Source organism: Aphelocoma coerulescens, chromosome 7 (assembly GCF_041296385.1).
Source record: "Aphelocoma coerulescens isolate FSJ_1873_10779 chromosome 7, UR_Acoe_1.0, whole genome shotgun sequence".
Lineage (NCBI taxonomy): Eukaryota > Metazoa > Chordata > Aves > Passeriformes > Corvidae > Aphelocoma > Aphelocoma coerulescens.
Window position 1 is genome coordinate 4,173,030 of NC_091021.1, and position 16,439 is coordinate 4,189,468.

Consider the following 16,439-nt stretch of genomic DNA (forward strand, 5'->3'; position numbering starts at 1 on the left):
TGGGATTTTTGTGTGAACACACAAGATGTGTGAACACACAAGCCACCACAGTGTTCCCCGTCTGCTCCATGGGCACTGCCCAAGAGAAGGGGAGGGTAATTTCAGCTGTCCAGAAACACTGTCTCAACCAAACCAACCAAGTACACAGGGTGCAGGAAAGACCTGTTCTGTCACATATTTTATTACATAACATGCAACTGCCTAAGATGAATACTGGAAAACCATGCATCCAGTGCATGACATGCCAGTTTAGCAGCACACTTCCAGAGGAAAATTATCTGCTACAGGGTCAGGACTCATTTCCCAAGAAAGCTGTCTAAAAAAAGTTTGCAGTTAAGAGAAGACATTGGACTCAACCCTCTGTTAGATGTTTGCTGGATCCCACCTTTACACAGGTGGTTTTGCTTTGCCCTAAGTTCACTTTCTAGTAGGCCAGCAGAGAAATTCTGAAGGCTCTAAATGCTTCCCCCAATTCCTCCTGTTTAGCCGACTTGAAACACACAGCATGTAATTTGTTAAAGCTGATATTTGTTAATATCTCCAAAACTGGGGTTATTGCAGTTCAGTCAGGTCCAGGGCATGGCCATGAAAGGTCAGGGTGTGGTATGGTTTGGAGTGCTGGAGAGTTTCCAGTGTGTTTGCACTGGGGCTGTGCTTGTTCTGAACCTGAGGGAAGGCTGTGCTTGTATCTGTTAATCTGGAGGTTCCTTATTAATAGGCTGCACACTTCATTGATTTTTAATTAATTTCTGAAGAGACACAGAGGATAAGTGCTGCAGCCCACAGACGTCTCTGTACTTACTGCAGTCCACATCTCTATTGATTGCCTGCCTAAGGAGCAGAAGTAATCCATTTTAAATACACTTTCTTGGAGAGACTGAATGCACTGCACAATACACTCTCCTGACTGTAATTGCATTGGCAAGAGGTCAGTGGTGGGGGAGACGTAGCCCATTGTTCAAGTGTGCTGCTGTGGGTTTCCTTCCAGGAAGGTGGGCAGTTTGGAATTATAGGATCAGGAAAGCACTGGTTGCAACTCCCCCATTACAGTTGCACTGAGAACTCCTTTATGGGCTGCTTTTAGCCTTCCTGCCTCTTCAGAGGAAGGAGCTGGAGCTGGTCTAACTGAAGCAATTAATGTAAGGGAGAAGAATAGCATTCAAAAAGCCTGTTTGAATTGATACCTCTCTTTGGTTGCCACTTCAAAAAGCATCAAACACTTTCCAGGAGTATATGATCCACTGGGAGCTGAAACCTGAAGTCTCTGAGCACTCCCCAAATCAGGGGACAGGTATGTTCCTTCTGCTGGCACGTGTAACACAGATTACTATGATTTCTTTTGAAACAGCAATTTGAAACAGCCTTTGTCATAAGGACTGTGATTCTGCCAGTCTCTAAACTGTAGCTACTTTGCAGTAAGTGTTATTGCCCGGCAAGGAGAGTTTTGCAGTAGTAAGTTTGTTATTTAGGCAGTTAGTTCTTGTTTAAAGGCCTTTTTCACAGAAGAAGGTGGTGTTGGTACAGTTGCAGCCAGAACTGCACAAAGTGCACTGGTGATACACTTACTGTAAGCACAACTACAAGTTGCAATTTCTCACTCTTCTTGGGACTGCAGTCTCCTGAGCTGTGGTTTTCTTCAGAGCTAATGGGAGAACATCCCTGTCCTTTTGGGCTCTTTGGGAATAAGGGAGAGTAACGTAGTCTGTCCACACAGCCCAGGAGGCTGGGACACCTGATCCAGGTGACGGGGTAACACAGCCAGTACGACCCAGTTTGCCCACTGAATGGAGAATGGAGCTGGCACAGGAGAGCACCTTGTGCCCAGCTGTCTTAAGAAAGCACTTGAGTTAATTGCAAAATAGAGATTAGATACAACTCCACAGCTCCCTCCCTCAGGAATCTCATGCTTGGGAATGAACTTTGCAGCAGCTGTAGGTGGGACCAGAACTCAGAGCTACATCCAGTATGGCCAGTATTGAAATAAATACCTGGTCTGCATCTCATTGCTTATGCTACTTAATATATTTATGTAACATCTTTCATCAGAAGAACATGAAGTGCTTCCCAGACTCTCTATATTCAGCACCACCTCATCCAGAAAGCTGCACAATTTGAGGGAACCTGGGAGACAGCTCATCTTTCCACAGGAGTTCAGACTAAGGACATGTTTGATGATGCAGTGGAACTAAGGCCACTTCTGGTGTTGTCCGAGGAGCTTCAGCACCTACCCAGGATCGAGAGCTTCATTTTAAGGGTCCCACAAGCCAGAACTGAAAACCACTCAATTCAGCCGTTACCCACTTATCTATGCCATGAAGGGGTGAGATGACTTTCCTGAGATGTTTATGTAGGATTGGAGTAAGTCTGGCCCATCAAAATGTCTGCTTAGTCCAGTCAATTAAGTATTGAAATGTCATAATCTTATGAAATTGCTTCTCCTCTCATTTCTTTCCACTCTTTCTCCCTTTATGAATCACCTGTCATTTTGGAATAGACTGCATTTTTCCTGTAATTCTCATCAGCCTCATAGCCTCTTTCCCTTCACTTTTGCTTCTTGAGTTTGTTTCAATCTGTTGTGCTTTAGCATCATCTTTATTTTGTGTCCTGGGATAGAGTTTAGCAGTGTAGTAAATCAGGCTTTTGGACTCCTATTTCTGGAACAAAAAAACTGCAGCTGCCACATAGTGCAAAGCAAATATCTGGTGCTGACTTCCTTTTATTCAGGCTTGTTCTTTTGGTGTGCAGCTGGCACTTTTATATTGCCACAGGTAGTGTGTGTCCTCCTGTGGTTGGTATGAAGCCAACTCATCCCAATTTTGTGCTTCAGCTGAGCCAGCCCACATGTGAGCAGACAGAATTTGTACTTCTGGGTGAGCCACAAGTGGAGAGATGTAAGACTGACCTATGTTCAAAACATCACCGCTCTTTTCACAGCAGAACTAGCTCAAGTTACCTGTGCAGGAGTTGAATTTTCACTGGTTGTCATTCCATAAGGATAATAATCTGGCTGCACTGGGATCCCATCTCTTGAGTCAAGTACAGATAGTCTTGATCTTGCTTCTGTGTACTCTGAACTGTTTTGTCTGAAAACTTATAGCAAAGTCACAGCAGGACTGGGAGGAAAGCGCTGTTATCAGCAGTGTCCCCTCTGCTCATGTCACACCTGCTCAGATGGCAGTTCTGGCAAAGTTTCCATCATCTGGCCTTGCTCAGGTGGACAGGACCAAAGCAACTGTAGGAAAATCCAGGTAGTTATATCAACTTTGTGTCCTAAGTGCATCTGAAGATGGCCAGCTTGAGATAAAAGCACTTTTACCCTGAGATACAGTTTGCTACATATTAATAGCACATTGCTTCAAACTTAAACTGAAGAGAAGTGAAACCTTGAGATAGCTTGTCAAGTGATGGGAAGAAATACATTACTATCACATAAGCTTTCTTTGTCTGTCCTTTACAAAAGAGAGAGAGATTAACTTACCCCCTAAAATTGAATTGAACTCCTAAATACTTGGGCTTATAGCACAGCACAGGATCAGGAGTGGTTCTCCCTTGCCAGCTTCACCAGGGCTGGCAGAATTCCAGACATTTTCAGAAATGGCAGGTGACTTGGTGGAGATGTGCTTAGCACGTGGTGTGAGTCCCCAGCTCAGGCTGGTAGCATTGCTCTTCCCTCCCCTTGGCTGTGAGGGTGACCTCCAGTGCCAGCTCCCAAGCCGACCTACACAGGACATCACACCTCTGCAGCTGAGTCAGTGGATTTCAGAGCAGTGTCAGTCTTTCTTTCCCACAGCTCTCTCTGGAGGAACAGCTACCTGGATGAGTCTGGTTGCTCCTGACAACAAAGGGCACAGTGTTTTCCTTGAAAATGTATTTATCCCCAGGCAAAATTACACCTTTTCCATGGGGTATGCAGGGGAAAAGATGATCATTTGAGGCTTTCTGCAGTGATTCACATTATTAAGCAAGCCTCAAGTTACTAGGATTGTAAGAGAGCAGTCTCCAAAGCTGCAGATTAATGTCCATGAGACTTGAGTTGGACTGGAAATTTTCTTCCATCATATACCTGAAGAATGAATTTGATGACTCTTCCATGTGTGCTGGCTTTGGTGGGTGGAAGTTATTATTGAAGAAAGACAGGCTGCTCTTAATTTCTGGGTGAGATAAGATCAACATGCCCTCAATTTAGGGAAACAATTATATTTAATGTAGAAAACAACCAAAAGTCACACTGAAAAAAAGTATTTATAGGGAGTTTGCAGTGGGCTGGTACTGCTGAAGATCTTGGGGCAGGTGAAGGTCTTTATACTTACTTTTTTAATTGGATTTGTTCTTACAAAATGATGTGTTGCGTCTTGCAAGACAGAAGACATATGTTAAACTTTAGTTAGTGATTCAACACACTTCAGTTCATCTTTAGCAATTATCCCAAAAGGACTTTGCATTTAATGACTTACATACCTGTTTGAATTCTGTCTTGAGTAATGAATACCTTTTTTCTGGAGATGAAATCCAGGCACGTGAGGGAAAGAGCTTTCAGGCAAGATTCATGCAGTTCAGAATTGGGCATTCCCTGCACAGCAGCTTCCACTTTTGAAACAAACCCAGAAGCATCCTCAGCAGGGAGGGGGGACTCTGAAAAGTCCAGAAAACTGAAGGAAACCAAATTACAGCATCTGAAATAGTCCGTGCTCATACCTCTTACACTCTGACCTGTACAAATGGAGGCTGTGCTCAAAAGCTTCCCCCAGAAACTGGGAGGCAAATTACACCAGCAGCAGAAAGTAATACTGTTTATAATAAAGTAAGGAAACAGCAAATTATGACCACAACTTCAAGGTACTTCTCAGGGGACAAACCCATGATTTGCCAGAAAAACTTCATTTTCCTTTTTTAAAAAAATCCTTTTATTCTCCTATTTCCTCCACCAGCCTAGCTTTGGTGATACTTCCACAGCACTGGAAATCCTAATACTTTGTGAACCTAATACGATGTTTTGTACACTGAAGTTCAACACCTGGAAAGATCAGAATATTGTCCAAGATCATTGTCTTCTCTTGTCCCATGGGTTTTTTGACATAAAGTCTCCTTTCCACTGTCCCACTTCAGTTTATTCCCAGCACATTATCTCACTTTCAGGTCTGATATTTTTCTTGTGAAAAGAGCAAACCTGACTGTGCCTGAAGTGACCATTCCAAAGCTATCACAGTGCCAGAGAATTTATAAACACTCCTTAATAAAATTGCAGAAGATATATTTTTCATAGCTCTTATCAAATAATTTTTACTCTATTCAACTAATAAAATGTCTTCCCAGTATTCTCTTATGGGCTTTTTTTCGGGGGATGTGTATTTTTTTATCATACTTCTGTATCATGTTAAAAGATTAAACATTCATATAGAGCTTTTTTTCCTGCCAAGTTCAAAAATGTCTTCAGATGGTGGTTCTCTGCATAATATATGTTTAGACAGTATTGCTGCAGTGAATACTATAGGATTCCCTTTTTTAGATTCTTGTCCTTCCACTTGGATAGTCTCATTTATTGAAAATATATACATATATACCTTTTCATTTATACTTCTGCCACCCACATTTAAAGCATGTTGATAGGGTATCAGGAAAAGTGAACATGTTTACCCTGGGTATTCCCAAGAGGATTTACATTTCTGCAGACCATGGGCTCTGCAGAGGATTTTGTAGCTGCCAACCAACCCTACAGGGACTGGTTTTAGCTTTTAGGTAACACAGGTGGGAGAAAGCCCTGGGAAGGTTGTTTGACAGAGGTGAAGCAAACTGAAGCACAATGATACACAGGCAGTTATTTCTGCCCTCTTTCTGGATAGAATAGAAAACCAGCTGTGGTATTGCTGGGGAGCAGTACAAGGTGTTGGTGATTACACATTTTCTAGTTCTTGAGAGAGTGTGAGGTTAGGATGAATAAAATAGAATCTTACTAAAATGATACTAAATAATAGCACAAAATTGGAGTAAATGGACGTGAATGAATAGAGTAAGCAGTGAAACATCCTAAAGTGTTAGCCTACCAGTTTAAGAAATGCTTGAAATTAGAGACAGTAAAATAAGACCAAAGAGGCATGGTTAAAAATTCGGTTGTGTAACTCTTTCCATGAAGGATGTTTTTGCACACCTTACCATCCATTCCTGCCATCATTAACTAGAATCAGGAGGCTAAAGCCTTGGTACAGGTCATCTGTTTTGATTTTGACAAGACAAATTCTGTATTTTCATTTTGGCCAAAAGAAATCTGCAATATTTTCATATTCAGTGCTGATAGCTACAAGTTAATCTATTAGAAACTATAATTTTATTTGGGCCTGATATATTCTGATGGCAGCAGAATTCTCTCATCAGCTGGTATCACAGTGTGATTCTTGTGTGATTCACCATCGCTTAGCCCATGAAATTTATTTGTCTTTTTTTCTAGGGGTTTTAATTTGATGTCAAAAACCATTGCTGTCAAAAAAACATAATTCTTTTAAAGACTTACAATTCTGATGGTCAAAAGCCGAATGTATTGATTTGCAATTGGCAGGAGGGTGTTTGTTTCAACTAGCAGTGCTTCTAAAGAATAACTTCAGTTGCTTTGTGCCAAAGCATCCCTGTGTCCTCTTTCAAACCCCCTTCATGTTGACTGCACGAAATAGTGTTTATGCCAAACATTCTCCCACATATTTTCAAAGCTTTTACTGGTGTTTGCACTGAAATTTTTCACCTAAAACCAGTTTAGGGCTCCATTTGATGCTTTTTGCATAGACATCCACTTTCATAGAATCCTAGAGGTGGAAGGGACCTTAAAGCCCATCCAGTTCCAGCCCCCACCATTTGCAGGGACACCTTCCACCAGACCAGGTTGCTCCAAGCCCCGTCCAGCCTGGCCTTGGACACTTTAAGGAATGGGACAGCCACAGCTTCTCTGGGCAACCTGTGCCAGGGCTGGGTCCAGACACCATGAGTGGCAGCTCATGGTATGGGGACAGCTACCTGTGAGCTCCTTAGGTTGTGAAGGGATAATAAAATCTGGCCCATGGCACTGAGTAATCTGGTTATTTTAATCACTACATGTGACTCTCTGAATTATCATCTGTATTGTGGGATAATATGATCTCTTTGGTATTCAGCAATGACTTTTTAAAAATTATCATATATATTATACAGAGCTAATATACTGAGATACCTTAAAGGCAATTATCAAGTGTGTGATTTCATCTGTAGGTTCTAATAATGGTGGTTAATGTCATAAATGCCTTTTAATGAAATTATAGGCTTGTAACCCTGCCCAGCTATCCTTTGTGTGTCATATAATTAATAAGACCAAGCTTTGGTGCTGGTCTCAGTGTCACAAAGCATTGTGCAAATTTCCATACTGATGGTAGATGGTTAGTCTCCCATCAGAATAAGAATAAGGTTAAGGCCAGGCAGCTTGAGTATATGTTACCTTATCTTTAAAGGCAGCTGGATGGACTTGTTAACAAAAGTACTTCTAACAGAATATATATGCTCATAAAAAAAGGGCCATTGATCTAATGTCTTATTATAATACCACAGGCAATATTTTAAGGGAGTGAAACGGTAAGGGAGTTGCAGCACTTGGAATAAAGAATTGTTTTCCTTCTAATTCACTGAGGGTAGTGAAAATTTGTGACCAACTTAAAAACCATTTGAAGATGGACAAGAATCTTCATCTTGAATCTGTTACTTGTCTAGAATGTAACAGAGCTGGGATTGTTTCCCAGTGTGGTCTGATTTCTGGGGGGCTTTGGCTAAATTGATTATTTTTTTATGGTCATCAGATTTTCTGTCTGAAGAACAAGGGCCGTAATATTTCTTTTCTTTGTCTCACATTTCCAGATTTTAAGCTTGCTGAGGCAAAAGAGTTATCTATGTGTTATGTTGTTGGGTTTTTTCCTTTTGGTAATTGAATCCTATAGAATCATTCATAGTGGAGTAACTCAAGGTCATCTAATACTGCCTCCTGCTCAGAGCAAGAGCAATGTTTAACTTCTGCCCTCTAGGCCATTTTCTCATTATAAATACTCATCATTGAACCAGACATTTTATATGTCACCAGTGGAAGTTAGTTCTCAAGAAACATGTAAGACTTATTAGGATTATTGTACTGTTCTTATTCCTTCAGGGAATGATGTACCTGGAAGAGAGGAGACTCGTCCACCGGGACTTGGCAGCCCGTAATGTCCTGGTGAAGTCACCAAACCATGTGAAAATCACTGACTTTGGCTTGGCCAGACTTTTGGAAGGGGATGAAAAGGAGTATAATGCTGATGGGGGGAAGGTGAGTACTGAACATGTCTGGAAGTAAACTACCATACTGTGACAAGCCTCTTGAAGTTACTCCTTAGGTCAGTGTGTCCCTGTGGGACTGTTACCTGTGCAAGAGAGTCTGTCAGTGACTGAGCAAAGCCCTTGCAGAACTGTGTTGTGAAAGCACACATAAAAGCTGCTCATTTTTTTTGCACAGTGAGCTTATCCAGGCACTGAAATATAATTGCATGGGCAGTTTTCACACTCAGAATTAGGTTTTGTCCACGTGCTCCACTTTGTGTCTTATTTTGAATACTTCGGTTCAATGAGTGATGGATATTCTGGGGCATTCCTGCCCAGCTTCTTTCTCTGGCCAATATACACCTCAATAATGTGCAGTCCCATTTCCCCAGGCAAGTAATTTTTGTGAAAACAAAAGGGAAGGCCACAGAACATGAGAATTTAGCTCTTCTATCACACTGGACGAGCCTGTGTGTGTTACGTCTTGCATCCACCTCTCCAATACCATGCTGAATGCCAGGCCACTAAAAGCCAGCTTGAGGATAACTTTGAAACCAGACATTTTCCCCTATCACTTTCCAGGAAACCACACCATGGCCATGTAGTGCCTTACCTCATTTCTGCTAATTTCAGATTGATGCATGATAAAATGCAGAAGGCAATAAGTACGTGGTGCTTCTGGCTGCTCCCTAAATATCTTGAAATTCCCCATTTCAATCTGTCACTGAATCCCAAGGGATTCTGCTTCACCTGTCATTCCTTTTCCTGGATGTTCTGTTTGCTTTCTGTCTCCTTGCTATCTGTGGTTTTTTGTTCTCACTCATGCCCTTGTCTGGGACAAACAGCTGATGCCAGTGTGTGCTGTTCTCTGGGATGAGCTGCTGCCTTGTTTGTGTGGCTGCTGCCCTTGGATCACCTGGACAGGTCAGTCAAGGAAGTAAAGAGTGTGAGAGGAGCCACCAGTGCTTCCTCATTTCCCCATGGAAAGAGACCTCCTGTCAGGGAAGGTGGGGTTTTGGCAGCTTTCCCCGATTCCTTAATTTCTGTAATTCTCTTCTCAGTAACCCCTCAGCCTCTTCCCTCCATCAGACAGTGAATGAAAGAAAATGAGCTGATCCTTGCAAACAAGCTGTTCCCTGGCAGTTGTGTCTTGGACTTGTTACCCTGCTGAGAGCTCTGGAGCAGGATTTACATCAGATGTATCACTTCCCAGGTCCAGAGAAGCATCCTGTGAACTTCAAAGGGCATTGGCAGCGTCAAGTCGTATTGAGAGCATGCTAAGGGAGGTTCAGACTGGACTATCAAGTGGTTGTTAACAGAGGTGGTGCAGTTTCCATCCTTGAAGGTTTTAAAGTCCACATGGGACAAATCCCTGAGTAACTTGGCCTGATCTCCTAAGTAGCTGAACCTGCTGTGAACCTGAGGTGGAACTAGAGGCCTCCTGAATCACTTCCAGCCTGAGTTGTCCCATCATGAACAAGGCAGCTTTGCTCCTTCAGCAAATCTTCATGTCTGGAGTGACCCAGCCATATACAATGGGAATGAGAGCAATGCACTTCTGCAGAGTTTAGTGGGGGAGGATGAACTGTCTTTGCAAAAGTTAAGGCAACCTTTATTACAAGGGGCTATTTTTGCCCTAACTCTGTAGGTTATGTTCATTAGTGAACTTCTTGGAAGGCAGTTTCATAAGGGTTTGAATGAAGACACATCCTCTGCTTTTACACCCACCATCTGTTCAGATTTTGCCTGCAGTTACGCATCCCTTTGGTTTATTCCAGTACCTCTTCCATAGTTCCAAATTAGAGGCAACCCATACAAGTCCCTGCCAGGTAAAAGTCTTCTAAGTGTTTGTCCATCAGAAATTCACAGACTGCAAGGCTGTGCCTGACAGGTGCAGCTCAGGAATGGGAAACACCATGAATCCCATTTTAATACTAACTCAAGAGGGTGGGCCCTAGTGCAGGAATGAGGTTTGGTTTGCCTGCACACCCTTGTCTGTCGGAAGAGATGAGCTCACCCCGAGGGTGATTCACTGACATTGGAACATGGGACTGCTGGCTTAGTTTGGGGAGCAACTTTTCTCACTGCAGTGCTGACACAGAGAAGTGGGATGGCTAAGTTCCTGACAAATATTAGGAGTTAACAATAAAGCACTGCAAATTCTCCTCATTGCCTGTTTACCCTGATGACGATGATGATGATGGGGACGGTGAAGTGTTATGGTCACTGCATTGTAACCTGGCCTCATTAGAGAAGAGTTAAGATAGCAGTGTTGAGATGCAGAGATTGCAAACTGTTAAGGAAAAAGAGCTTCTGCATTCCACTTTCTCTGCTGCACTTGAGATTTAGGGGAATTATATGCAATTCTTGCGTTGGTCCCTCTTCACACAGCTTTGATGAAAACATGAGCTGTTCCACTACTTCTGAATCGGTAAATATCAGAAGTTCTGCGGGTAACCGGTTCATCTTTCTCACCTCCAAGTTTTATGAGGCACAGCCCCATTCTAGAGGGCAGGAACAGCCATTTCCTCTGTGGGACAGTGCTGCTTTTTTCCAAGCTTGCCATTGAAGGAGGCAGGGAGAAAGCTGGTGTCTTCATACAGGATCTGTTTGTATTGTTTTAATAATGTATTTCTAAGGTTACATTTCTCTTGTCCTTCCCTAGATGCCAATTAAGTGGATGGCTCTGGAGTGCATACACTACAGGAAATTTACCCATCAGAGTGATGTGTGGAGCTATGGTAAATCTTCATGTGATCAGTTTAAAAAGTTGTGTCTTTTAAAGCGTTAAACCAAGTTGTGTTAGTATGTTAAAGATACCCTCTTTTCCCAAAGGAGTTAATTCCCGAAGCGTTTGCTCTTCAGGTTTTTTTTTTTCCTTTAAATGTGTAACTCTGAGCAGCAGTTTTTACTGTCTCCTGTGTTACTTCCCTGCTCACTGAAATATATTATCATGATATTCCCCACTGGGGTGAGTGCTGCAAGGTCTGGTCTGGTAGCAGTTTGGCTGATTATTATGACAGAAGAAGACCTCTTTCAGCTCAGGCACAGATTCATAAAAATACAGCTGCAGGTCACAATTTTCAGCAGTCTTTGAAAAGCTCAACTCTAAAAGCCATGAATGTCAAAAAATATTTTCAGGCTTATGGGACTTTCTCTACCTAGAGTCAGATAAAAGGGAATTTGTCATAATACAAAGCAAATATGGCAAGAGAAAGAAAAGGAAGAGACGAGTTCTCCAAACTAACTAGAACAAGCATCTATTTAATTTCACAGATAACTTGGGAATTGGTGAGCTACACACACAGAGAAAAAGTCATATTTGAGAAATGAGGTGTTCGTTCAGTGTTGCTAATGGTTATTCAGACAAGCTGTTTGCCACATCTGCTGAGGTCTTTGCCTGTTTATCTGGTACAGCTATTACTAATAAAATGATGTATACCTTTGTAAATGGAAATTTTCAGCAGTATCTGGGGCTATGGAGTCCTATTTGCATTTCCTATTGTGCATTTGAACCAAAAGGGTGTACAGTTCTATTCATTACTCGCTTTTACCTGTGGGTAGCAGCAAAAGACACTGTTTGCTGTGGCTGGGTGGCTGCCCTCTTTTAGTCAGCTGAGAAAAGCTTTGGAGAGTTCAACTGATCTTGTAAAGCTGCTCTTTCTCTTCAAATCCTATATTTCCTGGATCACTCAGGAGAAAATATACCTTCATTTATGAAATTCATTTTAAATGCAGGAAGCCCAGAACATCTATAAGCAGAAAGGAAAAGTCCATAAATAATTGACAAGTTATATTTATTTAATGTCAACAAGGAGATGAATGAGGGTGAAATAAATGTGGTTTACTCATGTGGTAATTTTGCCCATCATTTTTCACATTAGCATGACATTTGTCAAAATATGGTACTGATCTGGAGGCATACTTAAAATGACCTTGCAATACAAATAAAAGTTAAAGAAGATGGTGTGAGAGCAGCATTTTCAATATTTAACATTCTGTTTGGGCACAAATTCTTTTACTTATGATATATGATCTTTATTTCCAGCTTCGAAGCCAAAACAAATCCTATGGCTTTTCAAAAAGAGAATATTGGGTTTGTAGCACAGCACTATCATAAACTCAAATTCATAAGGTGATTTAAGGGAAAAAATAATAGCAGTGGCTGTGAATGACTTACAAGGCAAAGCCAACGACCTAATGTTACTCAGTGCTGTACCTTTGTGGGAAATTGATGCTCTAAGCTAGGGAACATCTGCGCTTTTCCCCCTTAAAATAATAGAGTACATCAGCCGTTCATTTCCCTTTTTGATAAAAGAGCATGGTGCATTCTTTTGTTATTACACCCATTTACTTTACCACCCTTCATTTGTCTCAGACCTTTCTTGTGCGCCTCAGGTCTATCATGCCATTTCTTACACCAATAAAAATGAGGGAAGTTGCTTTTGAAGATTACCACAAAGTGCTGTTTCACCATTTTCCAGAGTTTTCAAGTGGCAGACTGTCATGGTTTAAGCCAAGACAGCAGCTAAGCACTGTGTAGCCACTTGCTCAACTCCTCCTGTCCCCCCAGTCCAAACTTCAGTGTTTTCCCAGGCACTGGTGAAGAAGAAGAGATTGCAGTCCAGAACTGGGCCAGGATACTCTGCTCTGAGAGACTGGGGGAGGGAATCTGAGTAGTGTGACCTCAAACACTAACACTCTTTCTTCTGCCTAGGAGTCACCATCTGGGAGCTGATGACCTTTGGTGGGAAGCCATATGATGGAATCCCAACTCGAGAGATCCCCGACCTCTTGGAGAAGGGAGAGCGGCTGCCCCAGCCCCCAATCTGCACTATTGATGTTTATATGGTGATGGTGAAGTGTAAGGAATTGTCACTTTTGATACCCCTGCACTCGCTGCAAGGGGGACACTGGTTTAGAACATTTGCATAGGTAGTCTCTGACAGAGCTGGAAAACAGGGCAAGCTGCTGCTGCAAAACAAAAGCTTCCCATGATACTGTAAATTCCATTTAAATACTCCCTGCACATCTTTTGCAATTTTACAATTGTTAGTCATGAAGGGCCGAGTTAGCTCAGCTTCTTATTACTGTCAGATGTTATCTCATATACTTGCTGTGAAGTCAAAATTGTATGGTTGTTATTGTAAACCCTTGTCATTTCCATGACAATTGATTCTGATGTAAAAAAGATAATACTAAACATAATTATGGCACATGGATACCCAGCCAGTGAAGGTTGTGAGGAGAAATCCCATTTCCAAATATTGAGGAAAGAAATCACGGATGTTTTATTGTTAGTAGCAAGAATGATGATTGCAATAGTAATAATAAAAACTAAAATTAATAGAAGAAATGCTACAGAGAGGATTATTTTTTATCATTCTCAGTCCAGTACAAAAATTTATGATTATTTTTACTTTAGTGAAAAAAGGAAAACAGTCTGCACATGGTTTCTTCCAACTTTTTTATCTCCAAGATACTCCCACTAATGACAGTATCCTCCAAGGTTATGCTTCTAATTTAAAAAGAATTAGAAATATCTCTCTGATATTTCTGGCTTAATTTAAGTGAGATTAACATACAGACATCTCATCCATCATATATACTCCTTTCCCTTTTGCTTTGTACACAAAAGCCCTGAAAAAAAAAAAAAAAGGAAAACTAGAAGAAGTAAATTAAGTATCTTCTGAAAACAGTTGTACTGTGCATGGAGGTGTGGAAATTAAATCATGCAAGGGCTTTGTTGAGTACAAAAATGTCCCATCTGGTAGGACACATCCTTAATAAACGACAGTCAGTGCTGATACCTAAATGTGCAAGATGAGAAAATTGCAAGATAGTGTTGCTGTCTCTGGGATGGAGAGGAGCCCAGAAAATTAAGAAAAATTCCATGCAGTAAGGAGCAATCTAGTCTGGCCAAAACCAGGTGTTTTCCATTTTATGCATCATAGAATTCTAACTTTCCATTCTTCTGGGGTTTTATTGCAACTTTTCTTTGGGCCAGAGTTATCAAGGACTTGAAACTTATACATTTAAAAAAAGAAATTATTTCCTCCCTTGACATTTAACCATTTTCTTTCTTGTCTTTCATCCAGGCTGGATGATTGATGCTGACAGTCGGCCAAAATTCAAGGAGCTGGCTGCTGAATTCTCTAGAATGGCTCGAGACCCTCAGAGATACCTGGTAATTCAGGTAAGCAATCCTGCAGCATCACAGGGGTGGGAAAAACAATTCTGTCTGCAACACCCAACTGTTAGGGGCATTGCCTTTGAATCTTTTGAAGTTCAAGATGCTCTTGAACCTAAAGCAAGCAGTGACTACAGTGTTGTACAAGCATGAAGTAGAATGGGCAGTGTCAGTATCTCAAAAATAATGATATTAATAATACAACAATCTGAAATTAATTTCCTAAGCTCGTGTTTATGAGCACGTATACAATCCCTGGCTTTGCAAGCTGCTCAGTGCTTTGCATTTCCTTATGAAACTGGGGACAAGTTTTGTCCATAGGCAGACAGTGGATCTATATTTAGACCAAGGACTTCCTTGGTTTTAAAATTGATTAGGCTGAGTCTTTTTCCTGCACTGCTGAGATCACAAGCAAGTTTCTTTTCACTGCCTAAACATGAAAGTTTCTTAGAAAACAGGAAGTTGTGTCACACTGGTATCTCTAATGCTAGGGAGGAGCTTCCCTCTCTGTTCTCCTTAAACTCTGGGGCTCTGGAGGCTTCACATCCCTGTGACAGGGTTGTGAAGGGTTCATCCTTCATGGGTTCATCCCATGAAACTGCCCTGTGGCAGCAGGGTGATACCTGGTGAGTACAGGTAGCTGGAGCTGTGTGTGCCTGAATACAGGCATGTGTCCTTCCCTAATTCTGTGGCAGCCTAGACTTGTGCATGTGTTTATTACAGCTCAGACTCAAGCCACAGAAAGCATAGGGTTCTTAGGTAAGGGCCCAGTGTGTGAACTGTTCAAAGGAAAATGAAAACTTAAAAGTGAGGTGATGGTGAAACACCAGAGACCAGAGCATGGGGACAGTTTGTTCCAGGTAATGATTCTCATGCTCTGTCTCATGCTGTATCTGCTCCACATCATGAAACACAGCTCAGAGGTGCTGATCCTCAGCTTCACATTGATGTAAGAATTCCTAGTGGAAGAGCCTCCAGCCAGTGCCACTTCATGTCTCCTGAGTGGTCTAATGCCAGTCCCACAGTGAGGTGTTTGATTTCACTGGGTAGAGCTGCCAGGTGACTTGTGGTGTGTTCCTGCACACTGTGAATCATCCTGCTCTCCTTCAGCTTCAGCACAAGGGAGATGTGGTTGGAAAGTGAAATACTAGTCAAGAGGATTTTTGGTCCTGAATGTGGAATTCCTCTTGCAGTATTCCCCACTGTGGTAAATTATAAGTTCAGCTGATTCTGGAAAACTCAGTCCGATTCAGTGACTTTGTTAGATAGGACATACTTCCTTATTCCAAATACCTCTTTCCTCCATTTCTCCCCCTGCCCTTCCCTCCCCTGTTGCATGGTCTGGTGTGTGTTTCATCCTGTGAGGCTTCTCTCCAGCGCTCCTTGCAGACAATATGAGCTCCTGGAGGAGGAATCAGGGTCACTGCATTGCACTGGTACCTTTGCCATCGCCACTCCCCATCCCTCCCAGGTGCAATCAACGATGACAAACTTGCTGTTGAGCTTTTAAATGGGTCTGTATGCACCCCACAGCACAGCCATCATTCCCTCCTGGATTCTACATGTGGCATAATAATTCCTGAGGAGTGGGAGGCCACTCTTCCACCAGCCAGTGGAGTTTAGTGTTGTTCCTATGGGCTGATAGGTTTTTGTGGCATCGGCTGCCTTTTGTGATGTTTTGTGGCACCAACAAAGTGCAGCCCAGATTTGCCCCTCCAGCTCATAGGTGTTATTTCAAGGCCCTGTTGTTTCCCTAGTTTGACTTTTGTTGTTCTTAGCTCTCATACATTCTGCAGAGCTTTCTATATAGATGGGAGAGAAATTTACCCTCTAAGTCCCTTAAAGTACAAATTCAAGTAAAGCAAACATCAAGACACAACAGTTTCCTTGTTATTCCCCACCCCTCCTATTTGAGCCTAAATAGTTGAGATATTTCAAAAAATATGTCAGA

General features: G+C 42.0%; 1 protein-coding gene across 3 annotated transcripts in view; it reads left to right on the forward strand.

The window, feature by feature from the left end:
* Window positions 1–16,439, forward strand: part of ERBB4 (erb-b2 receptor tyrosine kinase 4) — a 574,516-nt gene that overhangs the window by 530,648 nt on the left and 27,429 nt on the right. For all 3 annotated transcript variants that reach the window (XM_069021790.1, XM_069021791.1, XM_069021792.1), the window contains 4 exons: window positions 8,153–8,308; window positions 10,964–11,039; window positions 13,016–13,162; window positions 14,397–14,494. In XM_069021790.1, the coding sequence (XP_068877891.1) occupies window positions 8,153–8,308; window positions 10,964–11,039; window positions 13,016–13,162; window positions 14,397–14,494 (477 nt within the window). The remainder of the gene's footprint in view (window positions 1–8,152; window positions 8,309–10,963; window positions 11,040–13,015; window positions 13,163–14,396; window positions 14,495–16,439) is intronic.